The 25,511-nt window shown below is 50.7% G+C and overlaps 3 protein-coding genes across 3 annotated transcripts; all 3 read left to right on the top strand.

The window, feature by feature from the left end:
• Positions 1 to 981: 981 nt before the first annotated feature.
• EMH_0000480 (protein inhibitor of activated STAT protein, putative) lies at positions 982 to 7,644 on the top strand (the record flags this gene model as incomplete). Its single annotated transcript, XM_013495342.1, has 13 exons — positions 982 to 998; positions 1,202 to 1,309; positions 1,512 to 1,918; positions 2,037 to 2,158; positions 2,440 to 2,535; positions 3,229 to 3,288; positions 3,427 to 3,552; positions 3,861 to 4,054; positions 4,305 to 4,524; positions 4,894 to 5,001; positions 5,111 to 5,156; positions 5,321 to 5,557; positions 5,702 to 7,644. The coding sequence occupies 13 exons, from the start codon at positions 982 to 984 to the stop codon at positions 7,642 to 7,644; spliced, it is 3,684 nt and encodes a 1,227-aa protein (XP_013350796.1).
• Positions 7,645 to 9,584: 1,940 nt separating this feature from the next.
• Positions 9,585 to 15,262, top strand: EMH_0000370 (sulfate transporter, putative; the record flags this gene model as incomplete). Its single annotated transcript, XM_013495341.1, has 13 exons — positions 9,585 to 9,811; positions 10,119 to 10,200; positions 10,389 to 10,557; positions 10,843 to 11,374; positions 11,561 to 11,668; positions 11,847 to 12,019; positions 12,308 to 12,438; positions 12,725 to 13,019; positions 13,150 to 13,356; positions 13,621 to 13,961; positions 14,219 to 14,448; positions 14,663 to 14,790; positions 14,919 to 15,262. The coding sequence occupies 13 exons, from the start codon at positions 9,585 to 9,587 to the stop codon at positions 15,260 to 15,262; spliced, it is 2,967 nt and encodes a 988-aa protein (XP_013350795.1).
• Positions 15,263 to 20,145: 4,883 nt separating this feature from the next.
• EMH_0000260 (TBC domain-containing protein, putative) lies at positions 20,146 to 25,352 on the top strand (the record flags this gene model as incomplete). Its single annotated transcript, XM_013495340.1, is given in 8 exon segments — positions 20,146 to 20,262; positions 20,606 to 21,269; positions 21,273 to 22,498; positions 22,773 to 22,951; positions 23,168 to 23,192; positions 23,404 to 23,620; positions 24,758 to 24,996; positions 25,242 to 25,352. Coding segments are annotated over 8 exon segments (2,778 nt in total).
• Positions 25,353 to 25,511: the final 159 nt, after the last annotated feature.

Raw genomic sequence — 25,511 nt, 5'->3', positions numbered from 1 at the left:
AAGCTTCAGGGAAGCTTCCTTTGCTGCATGCTTTGCCTCGTAACGAACTTGTATAACGTTTGCAGGCGCTCACGCGCAGCATGCCAAAGCCGTCGATAGGCTCCTGAGCTAACTCTGCGCTAACTCATGTTACAGGCCTTTGCTACCGCTTACAGCTTAGCAGCTCGTACGCTATATAGAAACCTCAACGTTCACCCTCTCTCCCGAGAACGTCCCTACTGCCTTTAACTTCATTCGTCTTCCAACTTCCAAATGCCCCACATTAAGGAACTAAAAGCGTAAAACACCTCATTCCTGGTCTTAAGGGCCAAGGGCCCCCACGTGGGGCTGGCAGCGGCGCATGCAGCAAAAGGGTTCAGATGACTAGCGGGGGCCCCTTAAGAGGGCCCCCCCGATCTTTGTACAAACGCCGGATAAAGTGCCCCCAATTAAAAATGATTTTGTTTTACTTTAGTTGAGGTGTACGTACACCTCACCGCTTCCGCGTTCGGCCATCGATTTCCCGCGTCTCCGCATGTGGTTTTTCGTCGCATTCTTTGTCTTTCTCTTTCCTTATGAACAATAAACCGGTAAACTGCCAAAATGGAGAACGTCCGAGCTGTGTATTTACACTTCATGGCGCATTAAATCCTCCTTTAACTCCGTCGCTATCGACACAACTTACGAGAGTACAACAGGCGCTATATATCTGACGCCAACGCTTAGGCCCGAAGCCCTGAATGCTTAGCGGCTTTTGGCTTTTATCATTGTATGTACGATTCCTGGTGGTGCAACGGTATTCGACAGAGCCGCAGGTTCTAGACGTAAACCCAACACCCTAGAGTGCAAACCCTAGCACCCCGGAGTAGGCGGCAGGCGCCTGAACACCAAGAACCTAGGCTAGGGTGAAGGGTTTAGGGCTAAGGGTTTGGAGTTAAGACTTCAGGGTGTGCTGGGCGAGATGGAAGTGGAGAAGCGGACAAAAAGTCGTGCAGCGCAGCCATGAGAACCCTCGAAGAGTGAGGAAAGCAAACCGAACCTAAACCCTAAACCCTAATAGCTACGCCCGGGACCGTCACACAGTTTGCTTCAAGGCTTTAGTTTTCTGATTTTGGTCTTAGCGTTTACATCAGGCGTCGCAGGTTCGGTGTGTAGGCTATGAAGCGGCAAATTTTGGTTTAGGGTTTAGGGTTTAGGGTTTAGGGTTTACGATTGCGTGCAGGCTGCACTGCCACACTGTGGCGGAGTTGAGTGCCGCCTGTCGCGCTTTGGGCCTTCCGGTGAAGGGACTGAAGAAGGACCTCGTAGGCCGCCTCATGGCTTTTGAAAAGTAAACAAACCCTAAACCCTAAACCCTCGGCATGGCTAGATGCAAGCTCCCAGCCTTCTAGAAATTAGGGTTTAGGGTTTAGGGTTTTAGGGTTAGCGGGAAAGGTATAACAACTCCTCCTGCAAGCCTTCCTCTTGTGTGAACCCATACTTCACCTAAACCCTAAACCCTAAAGCCTAGTCCTTTGTTGACTCTGTTTCAGAACCCGAGGGCCCCTGCCTCCTGAAGTCCTGCACAGGCGGCCGCTCCAAAGACAACGGCATCCCCCGCCACCACTGCAGCCTCAGCAGCAGCAGCAGCAACATGTGAGCCCCCGTCAGGTGTATATACAGCCCGGCGGACCTATGGAGGAAACGTCCGCTGCTAATTATCACCAGAGGGCAAAGCACCACTTTCTTCAATATCAGCAGCAGCAGCAGCTCCTGCTACAGCAGCACCAGCATCTGCAGCACCAACATCTACAGCAACAGCAGCACCTGCATCAGCAACAACGACATGGGGGTGTCCCTCCAGCTAGCCAAGCTGCTAGCCAAGCAGCTAGCCAAGGAGCGACACGGCACTACCCAGGGCCCCAAAGGCCTCGGAATGCCTTATCTTCTTCACACACCCGTAAGATGCAGCAACAGCAGCGGCAGGAATCGTTACAGTACAGGAGCAGAGTTAGCAGCAGCAGTCGCAGCAGCAGGGAACAAGCGATATCTGGATGTTTTTGGCTCGGTGACTTCAGGCGGCGCCGGCGCTACAGGGAGGGAGTGCATATGTGGAGATCGGCTGTCTCCTCAGCAGCAGCAGCTGCTGATGCAGCAGCAGCAGCCTCTGATAAGCTGCCCTGTGTGCGGCGCTCGCTGTGTGAGTGTTTTGTCTGTTTTCCTGTGTTGCTTTGTTGATTCTATATGCATGCTATGAATTTCCTGTTGGGGGAAAGCATGCAGAGGACGGGCAGATGCTGAGGTGTACGTACACTGTCTCTGCCTCCACCTGCATTCGTCCAACGGCGTTTGTTAGAATCGCGGATTGGGGGCTGTTGAGGAGCATTTCCCCCCAAAGAAGCAGTAAACGCAGCCAACAAAAGATGTGTGTTTGTGCTGCTGCTGCTGCGGCCACTGCTGCTGCTCTGCATTCTGCTGCAGCACCGCGTCTGCTACGGACTGTCAGAGGACCGAAATCCGGCTGACTTCATTTGTGGGGCTTGTCATTTGAAGTTGATGGATCCGTTCTACCCCCCTGTGAGTTCTTTGTGCACCGTTAGTGGGAGTTTGCTGTCTTAGTTGTATCTGTATTTATATATTATAATACAATTTTGTTGTATTTATATCATTTCCTTATTAATATATTATTATTATTGTATTTGTTGTTGCTTTCTGTGTACACTACATCGGCTGTATATATATAAATATAAATATAAATATATATAGATATATATGTAAATATAAATATAAATTGTGTACCGTTAGTGGGATTGTGCTGTCTTAGTTGTATCTGTATTGTAGTGTTTGTTCATCCGAACGAAGCCAACTGGGTGAGGGTTTGTGCGTGCTTTGGGTGTACGGACAGGCACAGATCTTCAAGCTGTCTCCTCTCGAAGACTCGATAGCAGTCTCGCTAGATGCCACAGATATCAAAAGCTGGAGAGCTCAGGGAAAGGAGATTGTCATTCGTTGCTGCCAGGCGCAAACCCCAAAACATATACAAACCTGGCCACGCACCGTCGAGGTCGTCGTCAACGGTCGTGTACGTACACCCCAAACCCTAAAACCTAAGCACAAGCGAAAGGCGACAACCTCCCTCGCGTAAAATGCGCTCCCGGACTGAACCAGCTATCCCTTATATATGCTGCTGGTGCTGCACCAGCTGGGTGCTGCGGGTCCTGCTGCTGCTCATCGCTTGTTCTGTTGTTTCTGCTGCGTCTTCTTCTGCAGCTAGAAGAAAGCGTTGCTGCGCCATCTTGGGAACACAAGAGGAGAGACACGCCAATAGTGGTGCGGCCTCGAAACCCTAAACCCTAACCACTAGCGTGTTATATAGGGGTATGCCCCTCCCTGTGTGTAGTTAGGGTTTACGGTTGGGGGTTGGGGGTTCAGGTTTTAGGTTGGAGGTTATTCTGGGGTTTGCTGCAGATAACACAATACTTGAGGAGCGGGATGAACCAAGTTGATATAAATACAACCAACTTCACGCCGGATCCCAAATTATTTTTCATCGCTGTGTTCTTGGTGGACACCAAAACCCCGGAGGCCCTGGAGGTACCCCAAACCCTAAATTTAAACCCTAAACCCTAGTTCTGGGAACTGTGTATCTTAAACCCTAAACCCTAACTCTGGAGCCTGAGGGCTGAATACGTACACTGCAGAGGCAAAGCGATGTAGCTACTTGTAGGCAGCTGCTGCTGTGTCGACGTGCCCAGCCTGAACCCTAAACATAAACCGGCAGTGGCTGTGAGGGGAGCGTGCACTTCTTTCGGTCTCGTCTCTTAGTTAGGATCTAGGGTTACCCTAAACCCTTAACCCTAAACCAGGGCCTTCCAGCGCATTGCTTCTTTTTTTCCCTTCAGGCCTCCGTCGTCCAACAGCACACCGTGGCGATAGCAGCTGCAAAAGAGCGCGTGCAGCGGCTGCTCCATGGACAGCAGCAGAAACAGGAGCAGCAGCAGCAGCAGCAGCAGGACGATGCAGATAGCGACGAAGAAGTGCAGTGTCTTGAGGTGGGGAGGAGGCTGAAACTCACTTGCCCCGTAACCTTCACCAGGTAAACCTTAAACCCTAGGCCCTGCAAAGTCCCCAAACCCTGGATCCTAGTTGAACATGCTTGTGCCTCTAGTGCAGAAGTCCTAAACCCTAATCGGCGGCGTTGTCAGCAGGCGTGAAACCATAGATCCTCGTCTCATACTGATGATTGTTAGATTGTTTTCTTTGGTGGTATTCCATTTGTTGCGTTGGTTTCTGAGGTAATTTAGTTCATTTTTGTTGTTGTTTCTGTGTTTTTGTTTTGTTTTAAGGATCGAAATTCCTTGTCGAGGCCGCTTCTGCATGCACCTTCAGTGCTATGATCTGAGCGGATACCTGTTGGTCTCAAGAAGCACCAAGGCGTTCAACAGCCGGTGGCGATGCCCCCAATGCCACTTGACGGTTCTCCCCTCCGACTTGCAAGTTGATGGATTTTTTCAACTTCTTCTTTCCCAGACCAAAGAAGAAGATTTAGAAGTCGAACTACAGGCGGTCAGCTGCCCCCACCACCGCCGAACTCTAAACCCTAAACACTAAACCCTGCAGGCTCTGGGGCGTAGTACATAGGATCAGGAGTCCTTCAGTTAGGGTTTAGGGGTTAGGGCTCCGGGTTGAAGGGCGAGAATATCGGGTTTGCGGTTCACGGCACCTTTGGTTTCAGGGTTTAGGTTATAGATTTAGGGTCTAGGATTTAGGTGTCATGCAGGCTTGGCTTGTTCCTCGTCTAGCTGTCGTCTGTGTATATCCATGTATTTCTTGTGCAACACGCTGGGTTTATTTGAGGGTCTAGGGTTTAGCAATGGGCTTTCTTTCGAAGATAGACAGATAGACGGACTTTCGGGGTGCTGCGTGCTGCTTCAGGATTTGTCCTTTAGGGTTTTGTCGGATGAAGAACTGAAGGCGGAGTCGAAGAGAGCAGAACAACAGAGGCAACTCGCGGCGGAGGCGCTGCTCAAGCCAAAGGGAGAGGTTAGGCTTTGAGCTTTGCCGTAATAGGGTTTAGCGTTTAGGTATTGGGGTTTAGGGTTTAGGGTCCGTCATTCTTGCCAGGCCCCGCTTGTGCTTCGTTGGGTTGCAGGAGACGGAGACAACTGGGAAAGTGGCATTTGAAGTCGTCGATATGCGTCAGTCCCTCCTTAAACCCTAAACCCTAAACCCCAGCCTCTGAGCTGTGTAGCCAAGTGCTCATTCGCTTTGTATATGCTGTGTAGATGAACAAGGCCTACAGAAAGACAAAGCCTGCTGCAGTTGTCTCCTTTGTGTCTTTCTTGTCGTTCATTTGCTGCAGTAAGCGACAGCGATGCTGAAGACACAGCAGCAGCAGCGCCATCATCATCAGGAGCAGCAGGAGTGGCAACGGCAACACCAGCAGCTTCAGGGGAGGCTGTTGCAGCATGCCAGGATCCCCCTGGTGCGCCTCGTGAAGGCTCTGCTGCAGAGACGCTGCAGAGGCCCGTTGCTGCTGCCGGCAGCAGCAACAGTAGCAGCAGCAGCAACAGCAGCAGCGGAGCATCAGATGAGGAAGGTGAGCTAAGCGGATGTTGCAGAGTTGGCTGCTGTGCTGCTACCTTTTGCGATTACTGTGAGAATTAAAAACTGCATCTCCATTCTCCTGCTGAAGGGTTTAGGGTTTAGGGTTTAGGGTTTGGTGTTTGGGGTGGGTGTTCAGATGAGGGGCCTCTTATGAAGCGGCAGCGGCGTATGGATTCTCTCTCGATGGACGCCAACAACCAGCAGAGGGAAGTGCTTTGCCTCTCAGACTCATCCGATGATGAACAACAGCCGCAGCAGCAACAGCAGCAACTGCAGCAGCAGCAGCAGCAGCAGCATAATGTAGCAGGTCCCGCTGTCAACGACGGCCAAGGGGGCGGCGGGGCGCGTCATACTTCAAATGAACAACTGCTGCCGTCGCAGCATTCACAGCAACAGCAGCAATCATCGCAGTCACAGCAGCTGCAGCAGCTGCCACCGCAGTCCCAGCAGCAACAGCCAACTCAATCTCAGCAGCAATTGCAGCAGCCAACGCAGTCTCAGTTGCAGCACCTGCAGCAGCAGCACCCTGACGGTAGTGGAGGCGAGCTTAACGCTCCAATTGCTTTGGACTCAGATTCCGATGAGGAGGAGCAGCAGCAGCAGCCATCGCAGCAGCAACAGCAATGGCAGCAATCCTCTCAGCAGCAAACACAGCACAGCCAGCCACCGCAGCAGCAGGCATCGCAGCAACAGCAGCAGTCGTTGCTTCCAAGAGCTCCTTGCGATGAAGGGGGGACCCAGAAAGCTGATGCTGCAGGTGAAGGGACAGTGGCGCAGCATCCAGGTGGAAGCAGCAGCAGCAGCAGCAGCAACAGCGGAAGTAGCACCGCGGGCTCCCACGGCAGCAACAGCAGCACCAGCAGCAACTGCAGCAAAGCTCGGGGCGGTGGTGATTCCAGTGTGTCTGCGGTTGGCCCCCCTTCAGGCGGTGATGCTGCGTCCGCTGCAATTAGCAGCAACAGCCGCAGCAACAGCGGGGAGATGGCGCAGCAAGACATGCCCTTGGGATTCGTGACGGAGGCAGCAGCTCTGCTAGAAGAGATCGATTGGTCAGCTGACGGGGGCCAGCCAGAAGCTGGGCAAGCGCAGGCAGCGTCAACACCTGCAGCTGCCGCAGATTCTGCTGCTTCTCCTGCTGCTGCTCCCGGTGCAGCAGCTGCTGCTGTGACGGATGCAGCTACTGTTGCTGCTGCTCAGGCGGCGGCGGCTGCTCCTGCTCCGGCGGCTTCTGCAGCGGAAGATGCTGTAGCACTGCGAAAGGCTGCCGCTGCTGCAGCGGCTTTTGCAGCAGCAGCAGCAGCAGCAGCAAACTACGCTCAGGCAGATCGAGGGGGTACGGGATCGCAGCCAACAGCTGCCGACGGTAGTTCACAGTCACAGCAGCAACACCAGCAGCAGCAGCTGCTGCAACAGCAACCCTTAATCAGCGAAGAGGGGCTGCTTGCGCTGCGGCAGAGATGTCAACAGGAAATCCTACTGCGTCAGCACGAGGCCATTATTCGACAGCAGCAGCAGCAACATAAACTACAACTGCAGCAGCACCAAGGTCAGCTTCTCCTGCTGCAGCAGAACAGGTACGCCGCGATGCAGACACAACAACTAATGCTGCAGCAACAACAGCAGCAGCAACAGCAGCAGCAAGGCGCAGTTCAACCCGTCGGAGCTCCCTGGTTTCTGAACAACCTGCTTTCAGGGGCACCAGGCAGCAGTGGTCCTGCGACTCCCCGTTCATGGCCTGGTGGGCAGCAGCAGCTGCAAGTGGAGCAGCAGCAGATGCCGCAGCAGCAGCAGATGCCACAGCAGCAGCAGATGCCACAGCAGCAGCAGATTCCACAGCAGCACCAGATGTCACAGCAGCAGGAGGTGCCCGCACAGCTGCAGCAGCAGCCGCAGCAGCAGCAAGTGCCACATCACATACAGCTGGCTGCACGGCTCCCCCAGCTGTTGAATATGCGGAATATTCCGAGTTCGGCGCAGGCGACTGTCCGGCATTTGCTCACCACAGCGCAAGAACACGCAGATGAGTTCTCCAGACAGCAGCAGCAGCAGCAGCCGCACCATCGCAGCCTCCAGAATTAGAACTGACGGAGGCGTCAAAATATGAGGGAACCTTACTGTAGCAACAGCAGCAGCAGCAGATGTTCTCGGTAGAGTCTGGATCGGAAGCTGCCGCTCATGCGGATGTACTGGGCTCGCTGCACGACGGCGACAGCTGCTGCATAGGAGCAGCTGCCGCTGCCGTGTTGCAGCAATAGCTGCAGAGCTGCAGCAACTGAGATCCTTTTTAGAGAGAGCAGTTTTCTTGTTGTTTGCTTCTGACGTCTCCGTGAGACTTCGCCACAACACTTCATGCGTATAGCAAATGTAGAGGAAAGCCCCTTCGTATTTGTTTGAATTGCGAATCACGGGTAACAAGAGGAGTCAGACGCGTTAATTTTAGGTGTTTAGACTTTGCCCCTTCTCAAGTGACGCTCCAACGACTTCAGTTATTGAATTCTTCCTACCCCGAAAACTAGACCCGTAAGCAGTTGATGTTGATGTTTAGAGCTAAGCCCCTAAACTGCATATACGCGAGACTCCGCATAGCTGTGCCGCCTCTTGCAAGATGTTTTTGCATGGCCTTTTTCGCCTTTCACCGGCAATTTCGTCCCAGAGTTGACTTCGGTCGAGCCCCTCGTCAAGTCCGCCATGTGCGGGATTCAAAAGTTGCATGCGAATGCATGTTATTGCGTTGGATGAGGTGCAATACACCTAAATTTGCGGTTTTTACGACTCATTAGGTCTTCTAGATTCGTTACAGTCCATCACATGCCGTCACTCACCAGTGGACAGACTGTCTACCCAACTCAGGCGCAATTCTGATGAGAGTGAAGCGCTTCTAATATTCCACAATATAAACTATGAAGTGAATTGCCCCTAAATGGCAAATTATTTCGAGTGATAACTGCACAGATGGTGAATCCAACAGAGGACGGTATCGCAACAACTCCGTGGGCGAGGGTGTGCCGTGCGGAGGTAGCTCGTAGTAGCCGCTGCGCTGAGCACTTGAACATTTGCGAAAAAATAAATGCTTAATTAAATGCAACCAGAAAACAGAAAACATGAGAGTAAATTTCCTGAAGTTGAGCTGCTCTCCTCCGGTATGGCGAGGTTCGCCTGTTGACCGCTTCCTGCGTGCTAGCAGATTTCAATAGTGTGTGCTTTACGGGAGTGCCTTCCGAAGGAGGAATTGCAAAAATAAGACAAATTCATATTGATTTAAATATATTCAAGGCTGTTCCCTCTTTTGTAAAGCCCCAAACATCGGGAGACGGCCGAGACAAGCCGGCAACTGCATGCTCAGAGCAGCTGGCGGGAGGGCAGTAGTACCGTGAGGCAAGCGCGTCGTATCATTTTACACTTGAGTTTTTCCCCGTTTTAGAGTTTAATTTTGAGTTTTAAGTTGTTTAGATGTGGTTTTAAATGCGTTCACAAGATGGTTGGCTGCCCCAATTGACAGACTTCGCCTCGTACGTCCGCTGCTCGTACGGAGCGGCGTTTCTCCTTTGGCCTTCTTTTCCTCCCGACTCTTATGTGTCTTGCATTTGTTTAAAATATCAGCAAATATCCAGGCTAGACTTTTCCTGCTGACGTATTGTCGTTTGCTGTCCGCCTCGGGGGCAGCAAAAGGCGTGTTGGTGTCGGGTTTGTAGCTTATGTCTGTCGCACTGGTGCTCTCCAGCGACTTATTTTGACTATTTTCACTTTAAAGTTTAACTGAAGCGCTTTTTTGAATACCTAGGAGGGCCGGCGCTTGGGAAAGCGTCTCGGAAGCCCTCAGTAAGCAGCTGTTCCTTCCGGCGGATTCAATTCGACTCGGAACGACGGGACTGCTGCTGCTGTCTGTAGCTGTGTACTTTTGTTTTATGAGAATATTGATTATCTAAAGTTTCGTTTCGTCGGGGAGGAATATTATCTGTGACATTCCTTCTGTTTGCACCTTGACCTGTTGTCTTGCACGCGAATCGCCTCCTCGGCCGATGATGCGCCAGCCTGATGACGTATTATCCCCCACTCAAGACGGCGAGCATGAAAGGGCAGGCAATTACGATACATTCTCGTGGTGGCGCCGGTGGATTCCGAGCGCAAAAGGCCGGAAGAAGCCTCCGATGAAAGCAGATCTCCAGCATCCAGGCGGTAGTGGAGATGTTGAGTTGAAGCACCAAAGAGGAAAAAAGGATGCCGATAGCGCCACAATTTCGATCGAGTGAGTGCTTTCTACGTTCTTAATACTCCTTTTCGCTTGCAGTTGCGAAAAGTAGGGCGTTTTAGAGCGGAATTCACGCAGCGGATTTCACGCAGCGGAGTTCACGCATTGGGTTTCCGGTTTACGGGGCATTCGTGGCGCCCGTCTCACCGCGTAGCTTTCAGTTTGTTTAGTGCAGCCCACGCTGGTGCTTGCAGTTACTACACGACTTGTACTTGATAAATGCGGAACACATGATTACAGGATCAGTAGTTAATAAATACGGAATTCACAATTAATACTGAAAACACTTGTTTTTTTCTTGCAGTTGCCGCGTGGCGCAAACCTCCAGCGGAGGCATCTCCCCGCCTATTCAGCGGAAGACAATGACTGAAGATGACATCCACCGTGTAGGCTTAGGCTTGACGGTTTTTGCTGCATTTGTTTAGTTTTTCATTTCCTGCAGAAGCTTCACTGTTGCAGTTCTTCCCCGCCGACTCCGCTGCAACTCTCCTCCTTGCGTTCGTACAGTTGACCTGTGCTTCGCTCGTGTGTCTCATGAAAACACTTTTTGCGGCGTTTTGCGTGTTCCTTGTAGGATTTCTCAAGCCCAGAGGAAAAACGCAGCCCGCTGAGACGGCTGTGGGGCAAGGCCCGGCGCTTCTCCATTCTCGGTTGCGTGAAGTCCGTTGTTCCGCTCCAAGAAGTGCTGCGGACGTACAAATGGAATTATCTGTTGCCGGACATGTTTGCAGGGATATCAGAAGGTGCGCTGCTTCGCATGAAGTGTACACACAGGGATGGACTCGTGCGTGGGGAGGCATTGAAGGGACTGTGGCAGTTGTGTGCAGTTTTCAGAAACCCGGGATTAGCAGCAACTAACGCTTAGCAGCTGTTCATGATTAGCAGTGGTTGCTTTCACTTGAAATACGCGCCGTTGGCCCCGCGCTGGTCGTGAATGCCGTTGAGGGCCAGCGTAAAGCAGGGTTTTTTTTGGGGAAGGGACGAGGGTCCGTCGGTTTGTGGTTTTGGTGTTTTGGGTGCGTCTTCAGGCGTGATGGCTATTCCTCAAGGGATGTCTTATGCGATGCTGGCACGGCTGCCGCCGCAGATGGGTTTGTACGTGAACTTTGTGTATCCTCTGGTGTATATGCTGTTTGGTACGGGGCGGCACGTGGCGGTGGGCGTCTCAGCGATTGAAGATTTGCTGTTGGGGGAGTCTGTAACGCGCATAATAGGAGAGAGGGAGCGGCTGGAAGACATTGCGTTGGCTCGGGCCCTAGCTGTGGACCCCAAGACGTCAGCGGAAGCGCGTGCAGTTCTAGAGGCCACAGCTGATTTGAATTCGTCTCTGCTGCACGACAACAGAATCGCTATTTCCGTTGGCATGTCTGTCTGCGTCGGCCTCGTCTTCCTCCTCATGCGCGTCCTGCAGGCCGGGCTGCTTGCAGACCTCCTGGCTGTGCCGGTGCTCTCCGGATTCTCCACCGCCAGCGCTTTTCTTATTGGCACGTCGCAGCTCAAACATGCTCTCGGCCTCAACATCCCAGCAACTGTAGAGGATGCAGACTTTAAACTGCTCAGGTACTCACCTAGAGAGTTCAGGGCTTAGGGTTTAGGGTTTGGCATTTAGGGTTTAGGGATTCACAGCCGGCGTACCCTCAACCCTAAAACGTCAGCCTGCAGGAGCGCTCCCTGTTTGCAGCTGCCACGCGGGGGTTAAAAAGAGATGCTTGCGTCGGGGTGTACGCTCGTGTGTGGGGTATACAGACAGTGGTGGTACTGCGCGACTCACATCAAAGAGGCGAATTGGGTTTCTGTCTGCATTTGCGTTGCTTCGCTCATCGTCCTCGCCATCTGCAAGATGCTAAACCGGAAGTGCGTTGCAGGTCTTGCCACACCAGCCTCTGGTTGTTGCTTTCGGCGTTTGCTTGCGTTGACCCTCTTCTTTGCTGTGAAGGTGCATGGTGTGATCTGCTCGCGCTCGTCGCGCTGCTTCAGTTTCAACTGTGGAGGTGGACCGTCTCAGAGGGTTGCGGTGTCCATATACCTGCAGGTATTTCAAGTGCGTTCCTCTCCCGGGCCCTCTGCTGGTAGTCATTATTTTCACGGCGTTGTCTGCGGGGCTTGGGCTGGAGGCGTCGGCGGGCATCAAGGTGATTGGGAATATCCCTAAGGGCTTCCCCTCCCCCGCAGCTCCCCGCTTTTCGACTTCGTTTGCTGTTATTAGTGAGCCGCTCGTCCGAGTACTCAGCACTCCATCAGCGATCCATCATTGTTATCCCTATTTCTTTAGTTCTGTTTATGTGGACGCACCAAGATACACAGACACAGACACACACACACACACATACGCACCACGAGCAGGCGGGTTTTCCATCCCTCCATACACAGTTGAGACCACCGGAATCTAGGGGTGTAGGCTGAAGCGTGCGGACGCTTCTGGGCTCTTCCAATTGTTTGTGAAGCTTTTTGGATCTTGTGCGGCTGCGGTTTCTCTTTTCTGGTTTTCCGCAGCCGAGGGCGGCGACCCTCTAGTGGTGCATCGTAATGTGTGTTTGATGATGCTGCGGGAGGCGCTGGCTTTGACAGCGATGTTCTTCGTCATTCACATTTCCATTGCCAAGACTATCACACAGCAAAAGAAGGTGAATATCTGCCTCAGCTCAGCTACATTGGGGCTCTAAACATTCAAATAAAACTCATTAAAAATTCGAATTGAATAGAAAGAAGTCGTCAAGAAGACTGACAGAGCGGGGGCCGCGTTTTTCCAGCTTGTGTGCGGCACGTGCCTGTTGCATTTGCAGCTCCTATGGGCGCAGTATGTGTATATGCACATTATGTGCATGATTAAGCTGTTTGTTTAGACGACAAGTGTCTCCTTGTGGATTTCGAATTTGTTTCGTTGTTTGGTGTGTTTGCATGCATCTGCAGACGTACAGCATCCGCCCGGACCAGGAGTTGGTGGCCTTAAGCGCCTGCAACTTCGTTGGCTCTTGTTTTCAGTGTTTCCCCAACGCTACCTCCCTGTCGCGTACTTGTGTTGTCGCCTCTACGGGGGGTTTAACGCAGTTGCATCAAATATCCAATGCCTTGGTGCTGGTTTTCACTCTGTCTTTCATGACGCCGCTGCTGTACGCTTTGCCGAACGCCGTGCTCGCCGCTGTCGTTCTGTTTGGGGTGTACGGGATGCTGGACTTTAGGGAGTGTGTCCGTTTGGCGAAGATAGGTGAGCTTCGACATACATTCACTCCTTTTCCCCTTTTTTACTTTCTCTGCCGCGAGAAACAGGTGCAGCGATTCATTGACACCTGGAGCTCGTGTTTCTGCTCGTTTTGACTCTGATTATGGTGGTTCAGGGGGCTTGGACGTGCTGCTGTGGCTCGTCTGCTTCTTAATTACAATAATCTTCGGAGCCATGGAAGGCATTCTCGCCTCCATTCTCCTGTCTCTGCTCTGGCTGCTACGCAAAACCGCGAGGCCTTCCTGTGCGATCCTCGGGAAGCTGCCTAAGACCTTTATCTACAGAAATATCAAACGTTTTCCCATGGCCGTAGAGGAAGAAGGTATTCAAACCACATATTACGAACTAGATGCTCAAAACACCAACTACTACACCCTGGAGCAGACCGCATACATCATGACTTAGTGCACACGTCTTTCGGTTGCTCCCTTTCCTTGCTGCTCAGAAACGACAAAGCTTTCTCCTTGATAGGTTTAGTGCATGGCTGTTCGGGTTGTTTCTTTTTGTGCTATTGGAATATTTGGAGTGTCTGTGCGTTTGACGCAGTATAGGGTTCATTCCCTGTGCGTTCGCCTTTGTGTTGTAGGTATCCGCATCTTGCGTTTTGACGCGTCTCTGAATTTCAGCAACAGTGATTTCTTCGAGTCTCGCGTGCTGCAATCTTTGTTGCCTTCAACCCGCGTAATGATAGTTGATGGTTCGTCAATAAACGATTTGGATGTGACGGCAATTCGCATGTTAGAGAGGCTGGTGAAGACGTTGGGGGAGAGGGGAGTGTTGCTGCTGTTCGCCAACTGGAAAGGGCCCATGAGAGACTTTCTGCAAAAGGCTGCATTCTATGATGTGCTTCCGCCTGAACATTGCTTCCTCTCGATTCCCGATGCTGTCTTCTGGGCCAACAGAAGAATGGCGCTCGGCGACACATCTGTGAGGAACAAACGAATTAAGATAACCACTTTATTGCTGTTGTGCTCAGCAAAAAAGACACTTAGTATACAGAGGAACAGGGGTCGTGCTGATGGAGATTGACGAGCTGCCTTCTTCTGTCCTTTCATGTGATTCGTGCATTGCAAAATAAGAGTAATTACCATCATTGTTTTGCTGTTCTCCTGAAACTCGGCTGATGGCTCGCGTGTTGTTTGTTTTTGTGTTTGTTTCCATTTTCTTCTTTTGCATGGCTACAGAAAGAAGCGCTTGATGGAGCTGCTCCGCAGACGTGGAGCCCCCCAGGGTCGCAGCATGCCGGTGCGCTGACTCCAGTTGGCGGCTGTTTGACGCCGAAAGGACCTCCTCCTGCCTTTGTCTTGCGTCCTGTCGACCTACACCCCCTCGGGGCAGATAGAAGAAAGGGAGGAGGGGGCCGCAAGGCCTTCAAGCCTAGGGCATTGCCTTTCTTTGGAACGAACGTCGCCTGGTCAGTTTTGCTCCTTCTTTAGCTCGACACTTGCTCGTTCACCACGCACTGGAACCCCCGATTGAGTTTCAGGTCAAAGGCGACAGGAAGCCTCAGCGGGCCGGCGTCTATACGCGGAATAGTTGCAGGGCAAATCATATCTTTTTATTGTTTCCTGGCGAGCCCGGCATGTTTCCCTGAGTGACATAGGAGTGGCTGTTATGTTTGTTTGCAGCCTCAAAGGTGCGCAGACTTCGCAAAGCGAAGTCATGCTGGACTTGCAGGAAAAGAAGAGAAGCCATGCGGCGTTCAGAAGGCGGTCTACTCGGTCTCAGAGCCTGACAAGTCTTCAAGAGATGGAGGGTAGGGTTGATGCGTATATCGCTTGTGGCACGTTGTTGCTTCCTTCTCCGTTCCCGCCTTTGGTGTACTTTTCTTTGCTCCTGTGCTCATTGAATTGCGTTCCTCTTTTTCCTTTTCTGCTCTTGCAGCGGAAACCGCCGACGGTATAGGCATGCTGGGAGGACATCACCAGTCCATCCTGTGGGATGGGCTGAGCGCGCGTTCAGTGGACGGGTTGCGAGTTGTGACGGAGATTACCGGCAGCGGACAGGCAGTGCGCTGGGCGGTTTGCGCAACTGCGCAAGAAGACGCAGGCGAGGATAAGCATCAGCAGGAGCAGCAAGCACTGCAAGATGCGCAGCAGGACACGCGCCGAGAACTCCAGCAAGAAAGACCACAAGATGTAATCCTCACCCCGACCAACCCATCGGACCAACTGCAGCCCACGCAAAAGCCCCGCAGCGAGGCCGGCGGCCTAAATCCTAAACCCTAAACTGAAGGTTGCAGGAAGGGTTCGTGCACATTTATCTCTAGATCTCGTCTCCTTGTGTTCTTGTAGCTTTCTGAGGGGGACGGCTGACACGCCGCAGCATACCCCCCTATTCAGTTGGTGCATCAATGCGCGTTTGCTGCATGCACGATGTAGAATAGCAGAACCCTTAGTTTAATTCATTCGTTTCTATAGCATTGTACAGTCGATGATGACCATTTCAAAGCAAAGCATCAGCGAGCTGGAAACGCAGCACTGCAAGCCTAGTGCACTTCGTGTTTGGCACAGGTGGCTATTGTACTTGTTTTTTCTGGTTTTGATCCACCCTTTGTTTATATTTGCGCTCATTGTGTGTCTGCTGTGGACGGTTTCGGTCCTCAATTTGCAACTGTCTGCAACAAGCATGGCGGCATGCCTGCTGGATTTTGTTGCGGGTGGTAGTACACTGAGCAGCGATAGCACATCGCTACTGGAATGAGCCCGACATTTTTGTCGAATATGTTTAAAAGACGCTTTGTCGCAAATGTTTAAAGAGAAATGTACAGATTGTTGGGTTTGCACATGCGCAGGCGTAAACATTTGAAGCGTTTCAATTGCTGCAATTGCATTTTGCCACGTGTTTCACGGTTTCTCAATTGTTGAAATTTCCGGCGTTTTACCGGAACCTCTAGTGCATATGGAGTGCCATATAAGAGCGGCTTTCCTTATATGCAAAGCGAACAAATATATATTTATTAGAAGTTCCTTCGCTAGCCAGCGACTGCGCCGCTTTGTATATGCCCCTTCACAGCTGAATGCGTTATCATGAAGCTGCTGGAAACACCAGTCGGTAGGGGCAAGCGGTGACGGCTCACCGGCCAAGTTTGCTCCTCTTCTTTCACCAAGAACAAATCCGTCAAAGGGAATCTGTAGGATAATCGGAGCTTTCGTCGTTTTTATTTAAGATCGGTTAGAAAAGGAGGCTTACGTAGATAGGGCTGCCTCTGCAGAGCCAAACGTGGTTCACAAAGTCGGACAGCGCACCGGGAATTCTGAAGATAGAAGAAGGGGAGGTTTAAAACGGGTTATTTTCTCTTCTTCGTGCATTGGCTGTGTGCGCAAACGTACACGTTGACTGTCGACATAACGAAGAAGTCGCAGCCCGCTGCAACGCACTGCTCAGCGGCGTCTCTGCAGAGGAGTTCGGGGCGGTGAAGTTGAATGAACCGAAGATGCCCATGAGAAAACGGCTCCACTCACTCCGCATTTCGGACGTTTTCTGCCTCTCCTAGCAGCTGGTGGCGCTCACAGACGCTCTGAACATCTACAAATAATAATAATAAGCATTAAGCCGTTAATTTGTGGTTAAATGCATCATCTCCACGATGATGACAGACTTGGATGCATCTTGAAAAGGCGCGTGGCCGATCCGAAAGCTGAAACGAGAGAAAACGTGAATTCTTCTTCGCCTCTACAGCAGAGCACTGCGAACCTTCGAATGCTTTAACATAGATCTGTGATGTATATGAGACGAAACATTTTAATCCTTTCAGTTTGGTCGTCTTGCACTGAAATTATTTCAGCTTACTACTCCACCTGCAGCCCTCCGTGGTTTCACGTAGGTACTGGATGTGCACAGTTCAATTTTGTGCGGCCGAGCGATTATGAACGTGCACTGTTCGGCTTCGGCGCATCTGAGTAATTTGGTTGTTTATTTGGGCTCAAGACTTTGATTGGCTCGTTGTTGTTTTGTGCATCCAGCCGCACCTGTTTTCAGCGGCTTCGAGCGTGTGAACCGGCACTGCAACCTGTAAAGGTGCTTCGCACTCCGCATCTCTGCACAACAAATGTCTTTCATGACCGATAGGAAAGAGCTACCATTCAAAGAAACTCGATTTACATGTCTTTGAGATGCATGTAAGACCTCCGCAACTGCGTGATGTCCGCTTGCTCTCTTCCTGAGGATTAGGGTTTAAGGTTTTTGCGTTGTTCATCGCATTTCTTTGAAAAAGATTGCCAACCGCTCTTTATCATCACGTTCCACCCGCCCTGCGTGACAGGCGTTGCCTGGAAGGTATCCTCTGCGGCTGCTGTGATGTGACTTGAAGCTGGCATTTTTGTATCTTTCTTTACTTGCCTTCGCCGAAAAAACCCTTCTGCGCCGACGCTAAACACGCAAATGTAACAGCGAGTTTTGGTTCCGTTGTGCCGACGGATTTCAGGATGCCGAATGTTTCTGGGTCGACAAGCACCTGAAATTCATTCTGTTTGAGACGTCTGTCGTTGTACTATTTATATTATTATATATGATTTTGCTTATTCAAGGCAAGAGGAATTTTAACGGATACGCACTTGACACTCATTTCTACTTTCGCAGTGCTGCTGTATAACAAGTTTCGTGTGCGGTGCGTCGCGGTTGGTCTTGTAGATTGTATCGCCAGCCAGAAACGGGGCACCAAACCTGTTGTTTTTCCACAATGAACGCTGCATTGTTTAGCTTCTGGTGCTTCTCAGAGAACTGCAAGCGTTTCCCTCGAGGCTTACGATGCGTCTATGATGTGCAAGCCGTAGCCACCGGCGCAGTGCTGAATTCATTCATTAGAAAGAACGAAAACAGACTATTGGTGGTACCCGTACCAGCTGAAGCTGCTCTCTCCAGTTCCCTATCACTCCTTTAACACCTCCTGAAATGTTAAGTTACATCATGCTTTTAGTTGCAACTGTTTATTTAAAACAAAAAAGAATGCAGCAAAACCCACCGGTGGCCGTATCTGCTGCTTGTACGATCTGTAATCGCAGAAGCAGTAGGTGGTGCAGCAAAAAAAGAAAAATATTTGCTTTGAAAGGCAACAAGAGGCAAAGCAAACATTTACGCAAGGCAGCCATGGAGTGGTGCAAAGGAATAAACAGAGAAGGGAAGAACGATAGGAACATGAAACCGATCAAATGAAATGCTGAAATGAAAACAGTCTGCAGGCTCGTCTCGTACACTGCAAGGTCGGGTGTAAACAATCTATACGCCAGCACTAAAAGCAGAATTATTTAAACCCTGGACATCATATGCTTTTGCAGCATTTGATAGACCACAACAAATGCAAGAGGAATTTTAATTCATTGATCTTGCGGTGCTGATTACGTACACGCACAGCCCCTAGTCGGCTCCTGTTAGAACCAAGCAACTGCCTACTGTCGCAATCATTATAAACGAAGCATCAGGCCCCCAACAAGAATAATAAAGCAAAATAAATGTGAAAAAAGTTAAAGTGAGGGATGCTGAAATTCGGGAATAATTTTGAATACGTGTACAATAAAGTCCGCGAGAGAACAATTCAACGCAAAATTGTGGCTATTTCTGATTGTATTACAGCTAGTGTTTAATTCGTCACAGCTGGTTGTTCTTGCAGTATAAATGATTGCTATTGCATTACAGCTGGTTGTTGATGCACCACAGCTGATCATTGTTGCAGTACAGCTAGTTGTTATTGCATTGCAGTTAGTTGCTACTGCGCTAGAAGGTACTTGTTAATGAAGCCTATCCAGCAGGTTGTTCTTGCATCGCACCTGATCGCCATTATATAATGGGTTGTCGTTGTTGCAATACAGGTACGTATTGATGCATTGCAGCCAGGATGCTCTTGCTGCTGCACTACAGCTAGTTGGTACTGCAGTACAGCTAACTATATGACTATTGTATTGCAGCTAGTTACTACTGTGTTACAGCTAGCTAGTTATTGCAGTGCAGTTAGCTAGTTGTTGTGGCATCACAGGTGGTTATTGTTGCAGTTGCCTGCTGATATCAGAACATCACCAGAGCTCAGAACAACGAGCGAGTTATGAAACTGTTCAGCAGATAGGAGCGAGATAAGGTGAGGATCCTTGAATCAGTTGGTATTGCCGAAGAGTTTACAGCACAATTTAGTATATAACAAACTATTCAAACACAAATCAGCAAATACGAATGATTCAAATTCAAATAAACGGAAAACGCAAATTGCCCGAAATTCAAACTGGCAAATGATACCAATTATGCATACTGAAATAAACATATAGTACAAGGTACTCAAATTCAGATAGAGGAATGCGAATATTTAAATTCAACATTATGAATGTAAAAAAAAAAAAAAAAAAAAAAAAAAAAAAAAAAAAAAAAAAAAAAAAAAAAAAGTCGAATTGTAATAGTAAACGCAAAGTATTCAAGCGTCAATAAGCAAATTCAAGTTAACCGAATTTAAATAAAAAGGGAATACGAACTGTTCACTTTCCAATAAAGAAAAACCAATCATGAAAATCCTATTGAAGCGATAGAAATTATTCTGAGTCCGCTGCCACAGCATTGTTATATTGTTGGGTTTCTACTTCTTGTTGTTAACTGATATATTTTTAGGGTATTTGTATACTGAATGGTTAGCTGAAGCCATCACTTTTATTTCTAATGCATTTTTAGTTTTTTTTTTTTAACCCGATCCTGTACTGCGTTGCGCGAAACCTGCTGACAAACACGAGTTTTGTGGGTCTCCTTGTTGCCTGTACTATCATTGCATGCATCTTGAAACAAATTAATATTTTAAATTCTGAAGGGTTAAGGAGAATCTGTTTTCAATGCAGCAGCTACAAAGTGCAAGGACTTGTTCTCTTCTTAGCCAGCATCCGTTATAATACTACAGTATTACTACTGCATACATATGGCGCACCAGGGGAGGTTCTTGAGATGCAATGAAAGAGATTAAATATATTTTAAAACGACTTTATTGTTTTTTTTAATTATTTATTATTCAAAAGGGGATGTTAAGTCTAATTTATAATGCATTTTGCAGCTGCTCAGACTGTACAGCTGCCTGACGGACCCCTTGGCGCCTCGGTGCGCCGCTTGGTTTCTGGCGGATGTCTTCTGTGGTTTGCCGCTGTCGATGCCATGCGCATCGAATTTGTTTATTTTCGCACTTTTTGCTCTATTTGATTCTCTCGTTGATGCGCTGTCTTCTCTAGAACTCAAGTCCTTCACCTCCACCAAGGAGGATGCCGACGTGAGGAGGCGGAGGAGGCGATCGCGCCGGCTGCTGTTGTGCAGCATTTGTCTTTGTTGTTTTTTTCTTCGAATCTCCAGCCTTGAAAATCTCTTTCTCCTGCTCTCTGAAATGGGGTGTATAGACACTCAAACCTGCCACCGCCCCACACGTCATTCCTGTCCTTAACCTGCGACCATTGCACCTTCTGAATGCGTGGCAGGAGCCCGTAAGAACCACGGAAACGCCTCATAATATCTTCTTTAGACTTATACTTCAACTTGCTTAACGTATAACGGCCCCTCAGCTGCTGCAGGTCTCCCTGCCGCCTTATGCACTTCTGGGTGCTGTGCATACACCGCAGAAGAAAGAATTGGACACCGCTTTGCATGCGACAAAAAAGGCCATGATACCCAAGCGAGCTGTCACGACACCAGAGAGGCGACCGCGTGCTGTACCGTGGGGAGCGGCGCCGTGCAACAGCAGGAGCAGCAGCAGGAACAGCAGCAGGGGCAGCAGCAGGAGGGGAAGCTGCGGCAGCTACTGCAGCTGCAGCGCGAGCTGCTCATCTGAGCACTCAGGAGCGAGGAGGCTCGATAGAAAAGCCACAACTCCACATGACCGATTGTTTATTGCTGCTGCTGCGCAGCACGCTGCGGCTACAGCCTCATCTATTCCGTGCTCTCCAGCAGCAAACGAAGACGAATTCAGCAGCTGCAGCAGCGGCTTGAGCGAGAGCAGCGAGGACGATAGCAACAGCAAAAGCGTCCCCAGCATACATAGCAGGAGCAGAGGCAGCAGAAGCAGCAGCAGCAGCAACAGCTCCAACAGCAAGCGCGCAGAAAGCCCAGAAGAGAGGCAGTTCTCCGCCCCTGCGAGTGTTGCAGCAAGCACAGCACCTTCTGCAGCTCTTTGTGTTGAGAGTGCACAAGGGCCACCAGCTGCTGCTTCTTCTGCTGCTGGCTCCCCCATCTGGCTGCAAGGAAAGCTGAAGGCGACCAGCAGCAGCAGCAGCAGCAGCAGCAGCANCAGCAGCAGCAGCAGCAGCAGCAGCAGCAACACCCACGTAGCGGAGCCCCTTGCTGCGGGCAAGCTGCTTGGTGGGCTTGAGTGTGAAGCAGCAACACCACCACCAACACCACCAACACCAGCAACAGCAACACTGGTTGCAGCAGCAGAAGACTCAGCGGCAGCAGGAGAAGCTGCTGAGGGTCCTGCTGCAGTGGGTGCTGCCGCAGAAACACCTGAAACAACTGCTGCAGCAACATCCGCTGCAGCAGCAACAGCAGCTGCAGAGACAGCAGCTGCAGCAACAGCAGCTGCAGCAACAGCAGCTGCAGCAACAGCAACTGCAGCAGCAGCAGATACTTGTGCTGCAGGGAGTGCTGGGGGCAGCGCCGCGCCTTCAGCCCCCTGCAGTTTGCTGCTGGGCTCAACTTGTTTGGATTCGTCAGAGGCGGAGAAGAACGCAATGCCCCTTCTCAGCAGCAGCAGCGACAGCCCAAGCAACACAACCCAGCAGCAGCAGCAGCAGCAGCAGCAGCAGCAGCAGCAGCAGCTACACCTCCCGGCGACGGAATCCTCTGCTGCAGCAGTGGCTGCGAATCCAGAGGGCGCTGGAGCTGAAGAAGAAGAAGCAGGCGAGCCAAGTGAAGCCGCAGCAGCAGCAGCACCAGCAGCAGCAGCAGCAGAAGCAGAACTCGCAACAGCCGCATCAGCATCAGTAGCAGCAGCAACGGCAGCAGCAGCAGCAGCACCGATGGATCGGCCTGCAGCTGCTGCTGCTGCTGGTGCTGCTGCTCCTGCTGCAATGGGTGCAGAGGCCCCGCCCAGCGCCTCACGTTTGTTGAGTATGTCTAGCGACGCGTTGCAGCTGCGCAGCAGCGTTCCCCATCAGCCGGATGCACATCCCCTCACAACTACCAGCAGCAGCAGCAGCAGCAGCAGCAGCAATGCTTGTTCTTCTCGGCTGTATCGATGGCATGTAGGGGGCTACGCTGTATGGACAGTGGGGGGCGCGCGTATGGGGGCCCCCGGCGGCGTCTCCCGCGGGGGCGGTACCCACTGCGAGATGATGCAGGAGCTGAGAAAGCAGGCGGATCTGAAGGCTTCAGTAGACAAGGCTGTGCTGCTGTTTAATAAAGAGGGGCTGCATGCGGCGCTGCAGCTGCTGGGCGAACGAAAGCTTATAGAAGCACAAGACCCAGCTGCTGTCGCTCGGTTCCTTTATGATACGCCAGGACTAGATAAGAAAAAGGTATTATACACCTGCATCTGCTGCTCCTGTTGCTGCTGCTACTGCCGCTGCTGCTGTTGCTGCTGCTGCTGTTGCTTTTATGGCCGTTGCAGCTGTCTCTGTGGATCCGGATAGACAGGAAGCAGCAGCAGTGTTTCTGCTGCTGTTTGCTGCTGTCTCTTTGTGCTGCGTCTCTCTCTGTGTGTGTTTTTTTTTTTTTTTTTTTNTTTTTTTTTTTTTTTTTTTGAGTTTGTGTTTGTGTGTGTTTGTGTTGGGGTGTCTGTACACCGCGCAGGTCGGCGAGGTTCTGGGGGACTGCAGTTCTTTTTCGATATTAGTGCTTCAATCATTTGCATCTTTATGTGATTACCGTGGTTTATCTATAGACGAAGCATTGCGTCAGTTTCTTTCTCGTTTTCAGCCCCCAGGAGAGGCGCAGCAGGTGTACCGTCTGCTGTATAGATTCGCTGGGCTGTATGTACGCGACAACAAGGATAGAGGTTTAGACCTCGATACGGTTCACTTTCTAGCTTACGCTATTTTAATGCTTCACACAGATAGACACAACCCAAAAGTAAGAAGAAAAATGACAAAAGAACAATTCAGAAAAATTGTAGCTGCAGGCGGAGCTCATCTACCTGATGCTGTCGTCGACTGTATGTACGATAGGGTCGTTGTGCATGAATTCAGGCTCGATATCACAGACACAGATCGAGTAAGAAACCGAGGGTTTAGGGTTTAGGGTTTAGGGTCTAGGGTCTAGGGTTTAGGGGGGTTGGGCGGTAGTTAGGGTTTAGGGTTTTCGGGGTTAGCAGCAGGAGCCAGGCAGCAGGGAGGTTGTTGGTTAGTTGTGTTTGGGGTTGCATATAAAGACGACGAGGGTTTAGGGTTTAGGGTTTAGGGTTTGTGGTTGGTGGTGGTTTCAGGTGTACAGCCGGCTGGTGAACGACCCGCGGGCTCTGCGGCATTTACCTGCTTCTCTTTCGCGGCCTTCAGAAAGCACTCAGTCTCCATCTCTTCATCATCAGCAGATGCATCATCATCGCGTAGGTAGCTGCAGAAGAGCTACTGCAACAGGTGCTACATCTGCTGCAGCAGCAGCAGCAGCAGCAGCAGCAGGGGGCATCGTAGACCCTCTTGGTGGTGGGGTAAACCATAACAACAGCAGCAGCAGCAGCAGCAGCAACAGTGCTTGTGCAGGAATTTCAACATCAATGGCAGTACATCCCCCTTCTGCTTCAGATGTATCGGGGTGTATATGTGGTGTAGAGGATTGCAATGGTAGTGGTGCTGATGGCGTGGGGTGTATAGACAGCTCATTGTTTATTGAGGGATCTGTATTTGTGAAACTATGTCGCAATGGCCGCATGAAAAGAAGGCTAATTCGTACATCTCCTGATCACCTGTTGCTGCAGTGGGGGCCCCCAAATATAACAGCAGCAGAAGACGGAGGAAAGCAAGGAGTGAGTTCGTTACCTTTGGCTGAGTTGATTGATATTACCGTGGGGTGTCTGTACAGCACAGCTCGAAAGTTTGAACTTTCAGATGAAATGGAAGCTCGATGCGTCAGTTTACAATTTTCTTCTCGTCGTTTAGATTTGTTTGCTGCGGATCTATCCAATTCAACTTTTGCTCGATGGATAGGTTTTTTTCACCAGAAGGTAGCACAACAGCAGCAAGAAAGACAACATAGATTAAGAATACAGCAGCAAGAGATGAGCCATCAGAAACGTCAGTTGCTGCTGCAACAAAGCAGAACAAGAAGAGAACAAGCTGCAGCACGAAACTTTGAACTATGGAGAGACGAAGTGCTGCCGCACTGGGAAGCTAGCTGGTCGTGTGAGGCTGTACCTGTTGCTATCCCTCTGCGTCCTTCTCCTTTGGCTGTGTTTGTAGCTTTTGCATCATCAAGTGCATCAGCATTGGTGCGTTTACCTCGCTCTGTGCTGCTGAAACACCTCAATAGAAGCCACAAAAGCAGCAGCAGATTCCATAGAAAAAAAAGCAGCACGCCCACATCGTGGGCTGCTAGCAGCGGTGGTGCTTCACTAAGACGTATAAGAAAAGGAGCAGAGAAAGGGGGAGAGATTGTAGTTACTTTGGGTCGAGCTGCATCGAGACAAGCAAAGAAACTAGCATCTCTTCCTGCTGCTTTCAGTGCATGTTGCAACCCCACCTTCTCCGGTTATAATAAACACAGAGGACGTAATACTGCTGCTGCAGCAGATACTGCTGCTGCTGCTGCTGCGCATGCACATGCACATGCACATGCTGCAGCAGATGATGATGATGATGAAGATGGCATAGGCAGCAGCAGCGGAGAAATGCGCAGCACAAAAGCAGCAGCACAGCTGCAGAGAGACTGCTACAGCAGCATGGGGGGATTAGGGAGGCAACAGCAGCAGCAGCAGCAGCATCAGCAGCAGCAATATGCGAACTACCATAATCATCAGCAGCAGCAACAGCAGCAGCAGCAACAAGGCAGCAGTTTATCTGCTTTGATGCAGCAAACAAGTCTGGTGGGTAGTACTGTAGCTACCGAAGCGAACGCGTACATACACCTGAGCCACCTAGGAACCACGTGGGTCGGTCGTTATAGTTTAGATAGAGGGAGGCGTACAGACACCGCAACGCATGCAGCTTTCGTTCGTCTCTGGCTCAGTGGGGTACCGGGAGAGCTCAGAGGTAAGCTGTGGTTGATAGCTTTAGGAAACGAACAGAATGTTGGGGTTCCATTGAGAGAAGCGCTGCTGCAGATGCGCAGGATACCTGCCCATACACCCCACGGCTCCTCCTCACCTACACCCACCAGCAGCAACCACTCAAACACCCAGCAACCAGCTGTACATACACCCCAATATCAGCTACAAAGTAATACACATATTCATCCTTTTCAACACCATACACATCATACTGCTGTACATCCTTCGGCTGCTGCGCATCCGCATGATCCTGCTGCTGCTGCTGCTGCTGCTGCAGCAGCAGCAGCAACTACATATCCTGCTGCTGCAGCACAACATGCTGCTGCTGCTGC

This window comes from Eimeria mitis, genomic scaffold (genome assembly GCF_000499745.2).
Source record: "Eimeria mitis Houghton genomic scaffold, Emh_scaff153, whole genome shotgun sequence".
Taxonomy (NCBI): Eukaryota; Apicomplexa; class Conoidasida; order Eucoccidiorida; family Eimeriidae; genus Eimeria; species Eimeria mitis.
The sequence above is the reverse complement of the archived record's forward strand: the minus strand, read 5'-3'. Positions and strand labels throughout refer to the sequence as shown.